At 34.3% G+C, this 17,927-nt stretch overlaps 1 protein-coding gene across 1 annotated transcript in view; it reads left to right on the top strand.

Moving 5' to 3' along the window:
• Positions 1-17,927, top strand: part of AHR (aryl hydrocarbon receptor) — a 61,194-nt gene that overhangs the window by 29,313 nt on the left and 13,954 nt on the right. The window contains exons 3-5 of the mRNA XM_042888481.1: positions 8,921-9,033; positions 12,791-12,880; positions 15,050-15,173. Of these exons, the coding sequence (XP_042744415.1) occupies positions 8,921-9,033; positions 12,791-12,880; positions 15,050-15,173 (327 nt within the window). The remainder of the gene's footprint in view (positions 1-8,920; positions 9,034-12,790; positions 12,881-15,049; positions 15,174-17,927) is intronic.

Below are 17,927 nucleotides of genomic sequence, written 5' to 3'. Positions count from 1 at the left end.
TATATATATATATATATATATATATATATATATATATATATATATATAAACTTATTGACATTAACAGCAGTACAACAGCATCTGTAATCATGTGAAAAATGCACTCAAGATAAATACACTGAAAACCTGTACAAACCAGAAGATTTTCTACTCTTCGTTAACTTTCTCACTTTTGAAACTTATGTAAACTGCCTTAAAATGCTGTCTTAATGTTGGAAAAGGTGAGCTTTGGATGCCACACCTGTCTGTTGCAGATAAAACATCACCATGTAAAGATATTTAACTATTTAGTCTATATGTAATATTAGAAACTATATGTTTCTCCAGCACAATAATGGAGATCCAGCATCTTATCAGCATTTTGGTTTAGGAACCTGCTGTATGTGGAAATCTTTTCAAGTACACTGGGAAGGTAAGGTGTGCTCCTGCCCAGCTACCTGCCAGTACTTGTTCAGCTTTCTATCGGGGAAGGAGCTTAAGGTTCACTCCTAATGGGCTTCTTGCAGGTTACAAAAGAACATAAGGGAGAGTAGAAGCTTTTAAATAGAGGCTTTCCCATATTTCAGGTTAGAAAGGAGGAGCTTTATTCTTCCTGCTGTTTGGTATTTACCTGTGTAGTTATGCATTTGACAGAACAATGGCTATTCAATTATATAAAATATATCTATTATTTTAAATGGCTATTCAAATAACTATTCAAATATATCTATTATTTTAAATGAGTTTTATAGTAGCTCAATAAACATGTAACTGCTTATAGTAAAACAGCAAATAAGTTACAAACTTGGTTCGCCTAATGCAACTTTAAGATCTTTCAAAAATGTTATTCTGCATTTGTATGAACTCTTGCAGATATGCCATTCAATTAAATTATTTAAATGATACAACAATTGGGGGAAAATCTTGCTTTAGAGATACAGTATACACGTTAATATGTATTCAAATACAGTATATGAAAACTAGACTAAAAACAGAAATTAAAATATTAATGTAACAATATTCCTGGATAAGAAGATTTACAAGCAGAGGGTATACAGAAGGGTTTTGAAACCTTGTGAAAGGTTTTTCTGCTTCTGTTTGTTATTGGTAAATTTTATCAAGCATCAATATATTTTTATTTATAAAACGGTGTGCTCACTGTCTCATGAATAATCTTGTGATCCCAAACTGTAATTTCTGGGAAATTCACAACTCCCTTTGAGTTTGGCCGGTGAAATTTGATATAAGTTTAGACAAGAAAAAAAGCTGACAGTCTTGCCAACTTTTTGTCTCTCATGATTTATAACTCTAAACACTGAGAAATGTATCCTTGTCATAGATCTGGAAATCAAGTAGCACTGGTCTGAACTCACAGAGGTGTCAGTTTTGAAAGAGCAAGCAACAGACTTCCTTACGTTAAAAATAGCTTTTGTGGTAAATTATTTAAGCCTAGTGTTTGATCATAGATAACTGGAAAATAGTATTTTGCTCACTGGACTCTTTTTTTTTTTTTTTTTTTTTTTTTTTTTCCTCTAATGAGGAAAACCATTTTAAAATTGCATTAGTTTTGTTATTTTAATCTGAAATATCACATACTTGAAAACCATTGCGCTTTATGTTGAAGAAATCTGCTCTCTTTATTCCTCACGTCTATTGATTAGATATTGATTACAGTGAAGACAGTATTTTGGACTCCTGCAGCGATTCAAGTAATGTGTGTTGCTTTTTCGCTTTTCTGTTGTTGAGTGTAAAATATGTATGAAGACTTGTCTGAAGGGTAAGTACAGAGACCCCTTGGGAATTTCTGTAGCTGTACCTATAGTAATTTCAGTACAACACTGGCAAAATATTTACTGGGTTTTTTTTGTTGTTTCCTATGTTTGGTTTCATCGATGTTTTACAGAACATTCAAGGGCAATTCTTAGTATAACCTTAGTATTGGAATCTTTATTCTGATAGTACTGAAAGTATAAATGATTCTGTTTAGTGTAGCAAACAAATACAGCTTTATTTTAATAGTTGCTTTGATTGCAACCCCTAAATGTTCCTCTTGTGTTCAGGCTCTTTTAGTGCTACTTTCAGAGAGAGATATATATTAACCTTCCTAGCATAAGGGGTTTGGAGTAAACACTACATTTCTTCCTCCCTTAAAGAAAATTAATTGTTGCTCACAGATGTCCTCACAGATGGCTAGACTTGTGCTCTGTCTGCTGTATCTGATTGTACAGCTGATGAGTATGCATTTAACTTGGGTTGAGCTGTGGCTAAACTGGAAAGTTCTGGATGACTGAAAATTCAGAAGTGAGCATGTGTAGAACTGTCATCATTTAAACAGTTGATTTGTGGTACCAAGTAAATCCTTTTTGTAATGCTGGCACAAAATCTGAATTGCAGTCTAGCAATGTGTGATTTCTAGGGATTTGTACACATCAGTAGGCAGTCTGTATCTGTACCTCAGTTGGTGTAAACACTGGGAAATTCCCAGACTCTAGACTCTTTGTCCTCTTAATTTTTACCCTTTTCTGTTTGTTTCTTTTTTTTTTCCTTTCCCCTCCTCCCCCCTTCATCTCTCTTGTTAAAACTTTAGTACATGTGTTTTTTCCCCTCAGTCCCCTTCACCAGCCATAACCTAATAATGCTTATTTGAATGCGTTCACAATGACATGTTTTATCCTCTTGTGACAGTTGCCTCATGGTATTGCCTCTGTCTTGAGCCAGGAGTGATTTCCTGGAGGCCAGATGAAGATATGTCTCCCATGGCTCATAGGTTCTTTCAGTCGCTTATTCTAAATTTATGGACATCTTTATATGTCTTTAAAATTAGCTTAAGATAAGTTCAGGAATCGAATCACAATGTCCTCTGAGTTTGAGGATTTTGTCACCGTTTTCATTTTTTTTTTTAAACTTGAATTTGAACTTTGTTATGGAAATATCAAAACATATACAGCTCCTGAATGTGTTTTATTAGTTTTCCTGTTTTAAGATGTGTCCTTTGAAAATTGAGCCCATTATTGTCTTAATCATAGAATTTGCGGAATCACCAAGGTTGGAAAAGATCTCCAAGATTCACATGCATAAGAGGAAAAAGATGCTCTGACACCAGTCACTCCCAGATGTACAATGTCAACCTCATTTTGCTTATGTTTATAAAATGTAGTCATTTAGCTTTCATGGCTACTTTTGTAATTTGTTGTTTGCATATACTGGTCTTGTTTGTGTCGAAACTGTTATTTTTTTTAGTAGTGTATTTGTTTTATTGTTTTGATACTAATGGAAAATACACATTATTATCCATCAGGTTTTCTATAATTAATAAGCCATACTGTATAATGCAATTTACCAGGAAGACATGAATTTTGTCTTTAGACTTGCTAAGAAATGAAAATGCTGATGTGTATCAAAACTTTCAGATTTAATTGCTAGTAGATGAAAGAATAAATGGAAGTCAAGATATCAGAAATCAGACAGGATTTCTGCAAGATTCAACATCTTTGAATATTCTAAATGATGCTGCTTCAAAAACCTGATTGTGTAAGAACTCACGTGGCAGAAAGGAAGAGCCATCCAAACAAATAAATGACAAAATGTTATTGTATTCATAGTATAATTATAAATTTAAGTGACTTTTAGTTACTGGAATTTCTGTGAACAAAACAGGATAAATTGTCTACCATACATTGCTTTGTATTTTATCCTCCCCTGTTCTGTGGAGTAAATAGTTGATTAGCTGTTAGCATAATATAAATAAACAATATAAAGCAAGCTCGAAAATTATCTTTAGAATTTGTAAATGATGGAATAGGAAATGCAAATTTTAAGTACGTGGCATTTAAGTGTGCAAAATACTGAAAACTTTTTCTTCTGAAATAACACATTTTACTTGTATCTTCAGCCTACAAAGATGATCTTCTTTCTTTTTTAATGTAACTAAAACTTCAGACACAAATGTATGATAATTCTGAATTGTGTTTATCTTGACTTTGTAAGTACAGAGCAGTCCTTAGCATGTTGGTTTTATTAATAAACTCTGCAGTTTATCTTTTCTAGTACAAATGTAGTTCTGTACAAAATACATAAACAGTGCACCTTTCTAAAAAAGAAAATCTTTAATTGCATGTTTTTTTCTTTTTATTACTTGATAGCTTGGAACATTTTCCTTTTTTGGTCTTAGACACAATGGATGCAAAATATTTCATATGATTTTAAGTAATGGAGATGAGGTTGCAAAGGTTGCACATAGGTAGATGGTTAGAGAGTATTTTGTCTCTTAAAATGGATCTTTAGTAAGCAGTTTAGCATATGTTAATGATTTAGGCAGAAGTTTAATATTAAACTCAGTTTTCTCAGTAGTGCTCTCCTGGCCTTTAGAAATGTCTTGTTTTAGTTGGTGAACTTTGTGCGGGAGGTTAGTATTTGTTACTGAAGTGAATAAGGCCACCCCCCTCATGAGAGCTGTTGTTTGTTAAAGTAATCTGGAGCAGGCTAGCTGAATTTATAATTCTACTGGAAAGGTTGTGAAACAGTCTAAATGGGCTCTGACCACAAACTTTGACCTGTTTGGCCTAATTGTGGGAACTATGCCAAAATTTGATACAAAGCAGTTCTGGGAAGCTCTTTAAGATTAAATTCCAGAACTGCATGACTGATGTGCTAATGATATGCTTGTGATATTAGGCAAGCGTTACTTCAGTACAGTTATAGACTTGAGCAGATCATTCACCTAAACAGTAAAATGATCTCCATGCAGATTTGAGTGCGTCTCAACGTGATTTTAAAAGACCCAGTTAAGATGTTGTCTCCACATTCCTTTCTTTGCACAGCACTGCGTTAAACTAGTCTGACTCCTCAAAAAAATTTTGCCAAGCCTTTTCTTTGAGAGAGAAAGGGTAGCCAAGATAAAAGATCCTAAATACAGAGTAGCTTTCTAAGATTTCCTGAAGCTTCTCAGCCAACATTGGTTGAATCAGTGTGTATTCAGGTGAATTTTGCAATGGAAAGTCTGTTAAAGTATACATTTTTCTTCACTGGTTGAAGAGTAATAAGAGATGTTTGGTGTGGAAATGCTCAGGTTTCAGTTGAGAATGATCTCTGCAGACTCCACTGCCGAGCACCATTAAGTGAGGTACACTTTATTCATTTGTGCCAGGAAAACTATTCGCTCAACACAGAAGTAATAATAATTTTTAAAATCTATTATGGTTTATAATTTTTTTTTTTTTTTTTTAAGTTAAATATTTTCAAGCTTTGAGGAAAACGATGAAAGAACACAGTTTGGCTGAACTTAGTATTGCCAACACGATGAGACACGGTGCTGGCAGTGCTCATCTCTTGTACTCTGGCCAGATAACAGAATATTTTGTAAGACAATAGTGTTGGTACAGGTATTGTCATGCTTGCCCTGTGATAGAGCTTCAGTCCTCTGCTGTAGTAACTGCTTGTAAACAGAATGAGAAATCTCTGTTTCCAGGATTCCTGCTGAAGGTGCTCAAGGGTGCCAACATTGACTTCTGCATGGTCTTTCATTTTTTGTAATCTGAACTCAGTAGAATATGGGAGATTGGACTTCAAAGCATCTAGCTCTCAAGTGAGGAAATAACAAAAGTTTTCTCTGAGAACAGAATTGACTGCCTGGAAGGAAGAGAATATCAGTAGGTTCCGGGTGCCAAATAGAAACCCTAGAGAATGGAACATTTGAAGGTAGAAAAAGGCCTTTTTCATCCCCTTCTGGGGCTTCTGTTGAAGGATCATCAGCATCATGTTGAAGTGTAGTGATGACAGACCATTTATTTAGTTAAATCACTGTTCTAGTGTTCTTTAATATGCTTCTGCTAGGAGTTAAGATTGTGTTACATAAAATTTTCTGCTTCTTTCTTGATTGCTGCTTGATTGCAGTGTAGGTGTGGTTTCAGATTAATTCACTGAGTAGCTACCGTTGATGTTCAGTGCTTCTTAGTTTGAGGACCTGATCTGAAGAGATGAAGAATCTGAGAATTTTCTCCCATGAGAAGTGAAAGCTTTGAAAGATTTATACTGAGGGAAGTGCAATTTAAAAGGTCATTTAGAACCTAGATGCGTTGTTATTCCTAAAATTTCAGAAGGATCAAAGTGAGCTGGTTGTCTGCATCATAACAGATTAATTTCTGAGTATCTCAACAGTTAGTTCCTGAAATTTATCTTTCTGTCTTGTATTAATGGTTGATTCAGAATACTGCTTAGAACTCATGCAGTGCAGTATATATCCCAAAGCAGTTTTTCATACTGGATGTTATCCTCTGGAAAGAAGGAAGACTGCTTAATACTTGCTTCTCTCAAATAATCATGTATTTTTAAAATGAAAGATGTCTTTTGGCAGTAATTAGAACAGAGTTGCTTGAATTCAGCTTCAGACCTGAAGCAGTTATTTCAGAGATTATTTTTTCCCACACACTGCTTGCATACTGCATTTCTGTGGAAATCTCTTACCACCAAAATTTAAGGGATTTTTTTTTTTTTTTTTTTTTTTGAGAAATAGTGAAAATGAATGGTGAATCCTACCTGTAATTCTGATTTTTGTTTCATCTAGCTAACTTCATTTTTTTTGCTATGTGAAACTGGCTTTTTCTCATACCTGCTAAGCTCTTCATTTTTTTTTTTTTCTGCCCAGTAAATGGCATTTCACTTTTAGAGTATAGGAATCAAGTCTGTAGAAACCAGGGAAGAACGTCTGCAACATATGCACTTCAATTTGATAACTATTGATTGGATGATTAAAAACTTCCCATAAATGACATTTCCTCATGAAGTCTTTGAAAGTGTGGGTGTTTTAGAGCATCACTTAGTGATGCATCTTCAAAGTCTCAAACTGTGAAGTTCCCTGTGATGCAATCTCTTCACCCTATCTGTGGGTGTTCAGGGAGCCCGTGCTGTGATAAGGTGACTTTTAGCACCCACAGATGTGCCTGTGATTTCTCTGTCAGAGAAATGTAATGGAGTATGTTTATCAAGATGTACTCTTCTAATGATCTGTATAGTTGTGCTTTCCATCCTTTTTTTTTTAATCTCATATTTTGTGCAGCTTTTTATCCATGTTCTGGTTTCTGCAAAAGGCTTGGGTTCTGGTTCATCAGAGCATGTGGAGCTGACATGTAACTGCATGCCTTGCCAACAGTGATGAATCTAGCCACAAGCGTGTATAGACTATACAATATATAGGCCCTATGGCTCTGTGCATTGATTCTGATTCAGAGCAGAACATCATTCAGTTGATAACCTTCTGTAATTCGTCCCCCTCATTTATTATTTTCACTTTTTAAAGTTGGTGTAACTGTGTATAGTCTTTTTCAGAATGGCAGGCGCGGTTATGCATCTCTACATGGAACTTCCAAAGCTTCTCAATAAGCATGTAATGTAAATTAATAATATAATAGATATTCTTCTGCCAGAGGACTTCAGGGGGTTTTACTAAATGTTCTGTATTTATTTTTAAAATAAAGCAGAGGAAAAAATATTACACAATCTTTCAGTTACTTGTGTGAAAAATTAATTTGCAATTTCAATTGTGTAGCCTTTTATATGACTTTTTGTCTATGTAGTTGGAAGAAGAACATGAAGGATTTAATTTCAGACATAAATTCCTGGCTCATTAATCAGTTGTTGTTTTTATTATTTTTTTTTTTAACACATTTTTCTTCTGCAGTGCCTTTGAGGGATATTTTAATGAAAACTGTCTGCCTTGAATGTTATGAGTTGTAGTGATAGCTTAAAGAAAACAAACCTGAAAGGCATAATTTATCTTTCAGTTAACATGCTTAGTGTAAATTATCATTTAACATATTTGAAAAGTGATTAGGAGTTCTGCATTCTCAGAAGCCAAAATTGAAGCCTTTTTTTAAATAGGTTGAAAAATCATTTGGAATTTAGGGTGTCTACCTCATCTTTGAGGGAAACACAACAGTACAGTTGCTTTTATTAATTGTCCATGTTTTGCAGCTTACAGATTTTTCTGCTATTTTTTTCTTTAGCTTTAAAGTAAGGGCTTAAGGTGTAATTACTCATAATTTTAAGCTGTCTGCATATTACAAATCCAATGAGAATAATTTCAATTTTGGGAACTTGGTGTTTTATTTATTTATTTATTTATTTGATAGTGATTTTTTTGTGTGTGGTATTTTTTTTTATTTTTAGAACTATAAGTACATAACTTCTGAGTCATGGACAAGCTTTGAGTATCTAGTTCTCCTTTGTTGCTGTTTGGACTGATTGTTTGTCCTTTACCCATTAAGTTTTTTTGTTTGTTTGTTATGTGAATTAAAGTTATTTGTGGTTGAAGTAGTTTAGATGAAATTGAAAAGTTTGCTTAATTATTTAAACTGTTAACATTTCAATCTGATAGGAAAGAAGGGAAAAAGCCCTTATTTTTAGCTTTGTAATGGTAAAACATGATGGTGACTTTACTTAATGTTTTCTTTAACGTGTAATATGCATGTAGGGTTCCTGTGTGTCTCCTTCCTGTCCCTGAATGGAGCTTCAGATTTAGAGCAGGCTGTTATGTGAGGTGCCATAGTTAGATTTCTGAAATCAGATTAGTGAAATTATTTGTAATCTAATTTTAAAGCAGGATTATTGTTATGCTGTTTGAGGTGGTTGTATGGAAACAAAAATTTCCTGTATAAAGAAGAGTGATAAACTGCGAGTATGCCTTGTAGTATGGAGGAGAAAGGGGGGAAAAAATAGATATTGAGTTCCCTAATGCTGATTCTGTTGTGAAAATGTCATAGAATCTAGGTGGGCTATCTTTAGAAGTAATGAAAAAATGTTGACATCGAGATAGTCTTCTATTAGATTGACTTCATAATCATTTTTAAAATATGTTTTCTTCTTACACAAAGTTGCATGAATTTCTGGTGAGCCTTCCAAAGATCACTCAGACTTTTTTCTTTCTTTTTTTTTTTTTTTTTCATAGTTGCATTAAAATCTTCAAACTCTACAAGACTAGAAAGAAATGGCGTTCAGGAAAACAGAACAGCAAGACTTGGAGAAGGGATGCAGATCCTGGAAGGAGAGCTCTTACTGCAGGTATGTTTTGCAGTGGATCTGCCTGTAGACTGTTGACAGCATCTATTAGGCATCCATTTAAGTTAAAATAATGTTAGACTCTGATACTATTTTTTCACTAGTGAAATAGAAAAAGGATGTTTTCCTGTTATCAGATTATTGTCTCATTTTCTTCAGTTTAATTTATGGTTGTTGGGTTGTTAGGGTAATATGGTCAGGTTGCAGTTGGACTTCATGATCTTGACACTCTTTCCCAACTTGAGAAATTCTATGATTCTAAGCCACTCTTGCACTTTTAGCTGGAGGTAGTAGTAAATTTGAGGGGCAGATTTTAATCTGCAGGGATCTCTTAGCTCTTGGAATATGTCAATTCTTAACATTGTATTTTTCCATTCTTTGCACCTATTTTTTTTTTTAATCTCTATATCTCTATTGACCTTAATGAATATTATTAGAGACATCAATTATTTACTGCAAATTTGATCACTATCTTGAAAAAAAATGTTCTCTGTAAAAGAGCTTAGACTTGCGGAAGTATCTTGATTTCTCAGTGGTTTCTTGTTTGAGAGAACCTGGAGTTCACAGTGTAGGTTTAGGATCTATTTTAAAATACTTCCAGTAACTTTTAGCCATATGAACAACTGGAAAGCATTAATGAAAACTGATATGTGTCTTTTTTAAATTATTTAGTTTTTTTTAATATCCTAGCATGACAAAGCATATGGAATACAATGATAAAATACTAGGTCCAAATGAAACTCAAGAAATGACTAAGATAAGCATTCCAGTGTTCTAGTTTCATGGAATATATCTTACTGTGACCTTCAACTCCATTTGAAACATGTTCCTAATCTATCTTGTGTGAGCATCTTCCCCACTGACATATCAGAATTGTCAAATTAGTAGGTTGATCAGAAGCAGTGATTTGCTTAGAAAAAGATAAATTTGACTGTTCAGAAAGTGGAATGAAAACAGCTCCCAAGAATCTTGCAAAACATTTACTGTAAATTTAACGCTTATGGAAAATGGTTTCCCAACTAACTGAAGAAGGTAGGACATGACTGTACTTTTCTAACTTTATTAAAATATGAAAAAGGGAGGTGTTAAAGGTAAGCATCTTTTTACGTAAATTATCTAAAAAGATACAGTTACATTGGAGTCATCTTATTGTTTAAAGTTGTGTTGTTACTTTTTATGACTGCTAAGATATTCTGTGATGGAAGTGCTGTAACAAAAGGCTTTCCAAAGTGAAAATGAAATAGATACTTATATTTATTACAATAAATTCTAAGCCCTTGGAGAGTGAATAAATTAATTGAACTTCTTAACTGAATTTCTTGATTTGTTAAATATTTTACTCTTGAAAAAGTCATTCATGAGAATGAAGAAACAGGTAGACTTTTCTTAGAGAATGTAAGAAGCTAAGTGACGAAGATGGGAATTACCTAGAAGATATGGAATATTGATAAGATGTAAATAGTAGCAACCACCTTGTCTTCTGCCTAAGCTCAGGAGCTTTTTCATCACTTTTATTTCCATATACTGTTGATGATGAATGTTTCCTTTTTATTCTCTGTTCTTTGCATAGGTGGTATGAATATATACTGCGTTGTTCATTGCTCATTACCTTTCTATCTCGTTTATAACAAACAGAAAATTGAGATATCTTTACTTTCCCATATAAAACTCATTTTCTTACCATTTCAACATATGGTAGAAGTAGAGATCAAATACATTAGTATTCCCTCCTTAAAATTAAGTCATATATCCCTTAAAATTACTTTAATGAACAAATTTGCAGTTATCTTGATACTTAGGAGTATCAAGGAGTATAGGAGTAATGAGAGTATTTTTGTACAAGCAAAAATATAGTCTCCAATGCTCTGAAATAATAAAATCAATGAAAAATTTCATTATAACTCTAGGGGTAGTTAATTTAGGAATAGATTTTGCTAAAAGCTCCCTAAAAATCAGTACTGGGTTTATTGACATACGGTGGATACCTGCATATTTTAAGAAACTACTAGCAATCCTTTGTCATAGATATCTGAGGGGGAGGAAAAAAAAAAAAAAAAAAAAAAGCCCTATTGTTTTACAGGATTTTTGGCTTACCTAAGGTATCTGATTTCTGCAGTAACAGCCTCAAAATGAACTGCCTGACAGAGCCACTATAAAATGTGATTGAATTCCAGGTAAAGGAACTTTTTGAAAATTGAAGCTTTGAATGAAGCAGAGCAGAATAAGTAATTTTAACGTGTGGCACAGGGTTAGACACTGTACAGTTCACAGAAGTTTTATATCAACCACTTGAGGTGAAATCCACTGCAAAGTAGGTCAGTGGAGGACACAAGCACCTGCCGTTGCAGTTTTCCCACTCCTTTGGGATTGGTATGAACTTTATCGAACTCGAGGATTTTATGTAACTGTTCTGAGACACTTTGAACCTCAAGATGTCTTGGATTGGCTTCACTGTTTCAGACTTTTTTTATAAGTTAATACTGTTTGAGATAGAATTCACTAAACTGAAACAAGGAGGTTTTAAAAAGCTTGTGATGACGAGTGAGGATAAGTTAAGAAGTGTCTACAAATTAAACTGGAGCACTTCTCAGAAATTTTATTCATTGCATTGCGTGTACTTTACACAGAAGTCACCAGTGTTTTAATCAGATAGTTAACTTGTCTTAATTAGATGAGTAGAAGAACAAGAAATAGTAAAACCATATCACTGCACAATACAGAGAAGCAGCTGTCTTGGTTACCGTAGTATGGTGCCAAAGGGGTTAATTTGTGAATAAATAATTTTGTTTCATAAGAAAAATATACTATTATGTTGTTACAGTAACAAATAGAATATCTTTCACTTACTTTACATTTTCTAATAGTTACAATAATTTTGCATAATGAAGAGTTTTTAAAATATTTTTTTGGTATGCTGGCCAAATTCAACTTTGAATACAGCTGAGGAAATTAAGTGGCACAACATACTTAATTCAGTCTCTCGAGACGGCCTTTTGTTAAATCTTGACTGAAATCCATAGAAGTAAATCAGCACCTTTCAGATGAGCTGCCAAGTCACAAATGTTCTGTTTGCTATCACAACAATTGCCATGAACCATATTGATTTGGAGTTCAGATAAATGTCCTTTGCGTGACTTTGAACAAGGAGCCACTGAGTCTGCTTCTACATGGAGGGGGAAATCTCTTCGAAAACATTGTTTGCTTGCAACAGTCAGCTTGTGCAGAGGTCTTCTATTTTAAGTAAGCTATAAAATGTTTGTTGGGCTATACAGGGACTCTTGATCGCTTGATTTCCTGTCCACTTAGGCCTGTCTGTGCTATGAATAGAAGAGATTTTGGGAATCAGTTTATGATGTTTCTCCCTTTTGTACTGCAGGCTTTTCAATGTCCTGAAGACTTGAACTGTGCAAGCATTGTGAACTAGGGTTGTTACTAGATAAGCCTATAGCTCTTCATGCTGCTGCCCCTCAGCTCCAATAATTAGGAGTAAACAAGTCATCAACAAGTTTTTGCTTCTCCTCTGACTCATTTCCTGGAATTTTCCAGAACGTTTTTCTTCCTTAGATGCGGTTTTCTTTATTGCGTCATGTGTGCTTTAGAGAGAGGTGATGACGAATCCTTCTGTTTATGCTGTAAGATAATGGTGTGTTCTTGCATTCTTCACAATTTATTGTGACACTAGGGTATAGGTAAAGTTAAAGCCACAATTATTATCTGAAAAGTTGTCTCTGAAGCTGACATTGATGCATTTCTTTCCCAGGCATTAAATGGCTTTGTATTAGTTGTGACAGCAGATGCTCTGGTTTTTTACGTCTCATCTACCATCCAAGACTACCTGGGTTTCCAGCAAGTAAGATTTTGTTTGTTTGTTTGCTTCTTTTTTTTGTTGCAGAAATTTTTGTTAGTTTCTGGGTGCACCAGTGTTTAGGGTCTGATTGTGTGATAAAATTCACAGTCAGATATTCTGAGCTGATTACTTCGAAATTGTGTTACTTTTCTATCAGCTCATGTAGCCAAAATCGAATCTCAAGCCAAGCACAACAGGAATACCATTTCCAAAGCTGAGTTAGGCAAGATAGGAAATTTTCACACTTAATTAGTCTTTACTGGAACAACTGTTTGAAATTTATACTGTGGTGTTACCCAGTTTATGATGCTGAATGAGACATAATTCAGTGGGAAGGTAATTATTTTAATGGGAACCTTTCATATAAAAATTAAGTCCATATGCTCTGAGGCTTTCTTAAGTATCTATTCAACGATTTTAGTAATTGTAGGTTTTTTAGTTCACTGTTTTTCTCCATTCCTTCCCACTCATTTATTAATTTAAAACAAGCATTTGTTAATTATAATTTATCATGAAGATCATGTATGGCCTTGCAAAACATGTACCAAAATAGTAAAGGCCAAGATCCAGAGATCACATGTTCTGTGCGTAATGCACCTCCTGGGATTAGTTTATGTTAAGCTGTGCTGGTTCTTATCTCTGCGTGGGAGTTAGGTAGATCAATGAACAGATTGATCCAAAGATGGTCCAGCGATGCTGGCTTTGGCAATCCCTGCCCTTTTCTTCTTCCTGCATACAGAATTCCTGTTAGGCAGTAGCCCTTTTCTGGATGATATCGGAGACTGCACTTGAATTACTGAGTATTGCATAAATGACAACAATTAAATCTAGCTCAATATTAAGTACACTGGTACATAAACTGAATAATTTTCTGCTGTGACATAAGATTTTTTTTTAAAATGTGCTGAGTTACAAATGACCTTCTTGTTCAACCACGAGCTACATCTCTGCAAAACACATATGTGTTTACTGCGCTTCTGTGGTGAAATATTTCCACATAGTTATCAGTTTATATTTATTCTCACATCTGTTGAGTACTGGACAATGATAAATACAATTGATGCCTAAAAATAGAGAAAAACTCTACTTGGTCTACAAGTTTAGCTAACTGATAAGGGTTTGTGGAATGTTTGCATAAAAGAAAACATTCCAAGCAAAACACTATTATTACTTAAGTTACAGATTGTTTCAGTGTTGGAAAATGAAGAAAAATACTTGGAAAAAAAAGATTTTGTATAAGGTTTGTATAGTAGTGCCAATAAGTCATATACATGATTTAGGAGTCTTGAAGGTTTAGAAATTTGCATTTCTGGCAATCTTTTCTAGAAAATATTGATTCTTCTTTGAAATTTATCAGGGCAAAATTTGACTTCTACTTTTGCCAACTCAACTTAATTTTCTTAGATCTATGTTTTATTTTAAAATATTTTGTGTTTATATAATGGCTGGATTTTTGATTTATGTAGAAAACAAGCAGTTTAATTACTCTCAATTGACATATATTTCTATTGAATACTGTAGGTGGAATTTTTCCCATTATGGTTGTCTTTTCTCCTTTAATTGCTTTCGACAATTGATCCTGGATGTTGTAACTTTGTCATTTAGATCATACTCCTAACCACACAAATGGTGGTGATACAGGAACTTAACAAGTACAGATTTTAATGCATTCTTAAGGACTGATAAGACTTTGAACTAGTGTTCAAAATCTGCTTGACTTAGTTTTGAGAGTTTATGGTCTTCAGTGAGTTTTGTATTCCTGGAGCACCCAGAATGGGCCATGTCAAAGAACCAGCTGGCAAGTATTTTATTTACCAGTATGTTGGAGGAAATGATTTAAACAAAACATAAGCACAACAGTGCTAGGCTTCTTAGATAAAAACAGATTAAAAAAAAAAAAAAAATAGAAACCGTTGTTTTTTTTGTTGTTGTAAGGTAATATTTTTATTATTATTTTACATATTTGCAGTCATGGGCATGACTGATTACTTCTCTCTGCTGCCAAAAAGCGTTTCACGAAGTTTTCCTATTTGCATGCAAATGTACGTTTTTATTCCTGAGCAAAGATTATTCCATTGTGTCAGTAGCAATGTTGACAACACACAACTTCCATCATATTGTCAATGAAGTCTTATATTCTTTATTTCCTTCCTTCTTCCTTTTTGTATGTAGTCTGATATTATACACCAGAGTGTATTTGAATTGATTCACACTGAAGACAGACCCGAGTTTCAACGTCAGCTACACTGGGCACTAAACCCTGCCCAGTCTGCAGATTCTGGACCTAGTGTGCAAGGTGAGAAACAGCTAACTTTCACGTTTGCTTATCAGATTAATTTTCTAAAAGATCCTTTTGTATGAGCAAAGGAAGGAATAGAGACTTTTAAATTTACTTGAATTTTATGGATGTTTCAGCCAACAATATAAAAATGCTCTTTTTGCATTTTAAATGAGCACTGCTATTTATAGCACAGCACCACAAGCATACCAATTTTGTTCTACAGTGAAATACTTTAATTTGGAGCAAGAATGACTGAATGTCTCATTTGATTTACTTACTGTGGAAAATAGCAAAGCAGTTAATCGTACAAGTTTGTGTTGCAAACAGCGAGAATAGGGAATTTCTTTTGGTGGTATAATAAATGCAGAAAGTTGTGGGGTTTTTTTTCTCTTTGTTCATGCTCAGTTATACCTCATACCTAATCACTGTATGAATGGAAACGTGATTTCTCTGCAATAATGTTCTTCCTTTCAAGTCTGCTATTCCTGATAACAGATTATGACACCAAATTTATTAGCTTAAGATGGCCAGCAAACAATAGGGTATGACAGCTTCTTAAAGCACTTCAGGCTGGTAGATATATTCCATGACTAATACTAGTTAAAGTGTTACGGTGTTATAGACTATGCTACATGTGCTACTGTGTAAATCACTGCTTCTCTTGGGAAAGAAAGATGATATAAATGAGCCTTTACAACCAAGAATTATGCATATTAGTTTTAGATTGCCAAACATTATCATGACTGATCCTTACCTGACCTGCAATATTGGGAAACTATTGAGGAAAAATATGTTGCATGCAGATCAAAACAGAGATGTTTTTACAGGTATTTACGTGCCATGTGATAAGTGTTAGTCTTCCTAACAATGATGACAAAACTGTTGAAACAATTGTAATACTTCGTTTTGCACAATAGTTGTTTAAATATATGTTACTATTTAATTATAGGCTTTTTTAATCCAGAAAAAAAGTTGTTGTTTTAATAAATTAATCATTCTTAAAGCAATTTGAAAGCCTTAACAATTACCCATTTACTGTTTTATAGTTGAGAAAGGCCATGATTTGACAGAGAAATCTAAAAAAAAACCAAAACAAAAAAAAACAAACAAAAAAAACAGCTGATGTTATTTGTATGGCACACAGCTAAGATATTTCAGTTTCTCATTTAGTGAACAACACATTATTAGTGGATCAATCTACACAAGATCCAATGGAAAACATTCTACGCAATTAATTAATATTGTAATTTAGTGTAGAAAACAACTGCCACTCAGAAGTTATGTTTTTATGTGGTGGATTTCTGTTTACCTCAGTGTGAAAATGTGGTGTTTGAATACTGTGATACCAGCCTGACTTAGCATCAGATTTTACTGAGCAATGGAAGTATAGCAAATGCTGAGCAGGATTACAAACAATAGTATGTTTTGTACCTTGTCTTACTAGCTTACTAAAAGCTGCTGAATTATTTTCATGCCTCAAATAGTGTAAGGTGTTTTGATGGTGAGGATTTCTAAACTGAATTTATATTCATAACATAGGATAAAAGCTATGATCATAAGGAACCACCCATTTTTGTTATTTTTAATCTGCTTCCTTTTAAATGCATCCAGCAAACATTATGCAGATATTTATAGATATGTTATAATTGGGCTCAGGCTTAATCACGGATTCCAGTCTCAGTCTGGGAACTAATTATGCTCCAGTTAGCTTAGCCTGGTTGCTTCTCAGTGCTCTGGTATGCTGCTAGACCACGGGTTTCCTCAGCTGTTCCTGGGCCTCCTAGACATACTTCCCAACCCTGCCTCAGAGAAGTTTGCAAGATTCTGATTTTTCAGTCCCAAATATCTGCTTTAAGGCATCAGCTTTCTCAAACGGACTGTAGTCATTCTGTCACACTAGTTGACACCTTTCTCAGTTGTGGCTGGTCTCACGGGAGTAAGATTCTGGCAACAACAAAGGGACACAAATACTAAGAATACTTGGACGAAAATATGTTTTAAGGACTAACTTCATGCTGATACTTGTGAAATATCAGTGCTGATAAATGCAGTGCATTAACTATTTAGAGAAAACCTTAACAGATGTGTTTGCAGAGATTTTCAGGGGTGTCAGAGTTGGTATCCTTGAAAAATGAGCTGAAATTTACAAACTGTTTCTTGCCCCTTTCTTCACTATCCTTGCTTGTTTCTTTGGAGAGCATCTGACTTGTTTCAGCACCTCTTGGAGAAACAATGCCTCAGATACAAAAGTGTTGAAAATTCTCACCTGTGGTGAAGCAGTTCAAAAAGAAAAAAATGAAACATAAAAAGGTCTGCAGCAGTAGATTGTAAGGAAGTAAGTTTGCTTTTACCTGCTGAGAGCTGTCCATGTGACAGGAACTTTTAATTTTTTTTTCTAGTATCAAAGTTAGGTGGCAACCATCTTGAATCTGAATGTCCTTATCTGTAGGATCAGCTCAGCTCATAATAATGGCCTTGGCTAACGTACAGTTCTGCTGATGGCTGTAATTCCACGGTTTCCCCTCTCATGTGCTTTACCAACTAAGACTTTTTTTTTCCTCCATGACTGGAGGTCTGTTCATCAAAAATTGAGCTTGCACAGTTGTTCTTTTAAGAAAAAAATGGAGTCTCCTAATGCTGTTGTCTGGTGAGCTGGGTGACTCAGCATTCCTGTTAGATTTATACAGCCTGTAGTTTGCAAGGTCTCTTGCTTGAGCACATCAATGATGTCATATGTCTCCAATTCAGTCCCTTGAGTTAACAAGAGAT

This window comes from Lagopus leucura, unplaced genomic scaffold (genome assembly GCF_019238085.1).
Source record: "Lagopus leucura isolate 7727_CA_CO unplaced genomic scaffold, USGS_WTPT01 Super-Scaffold_100157, whole genome shotgun sequence".
In the NCBI taxonomy this organism is placed as follows: Eukaryota; Metazoa; Chordata; class Aves; order Galliformes; family Phasianidae; genus Lagopus; species Lagopus leucura.
Note: the sequence above shows the minus strand (reverse complement) of the source record. Positions and strands in the feature narration are given on the sequence as shown.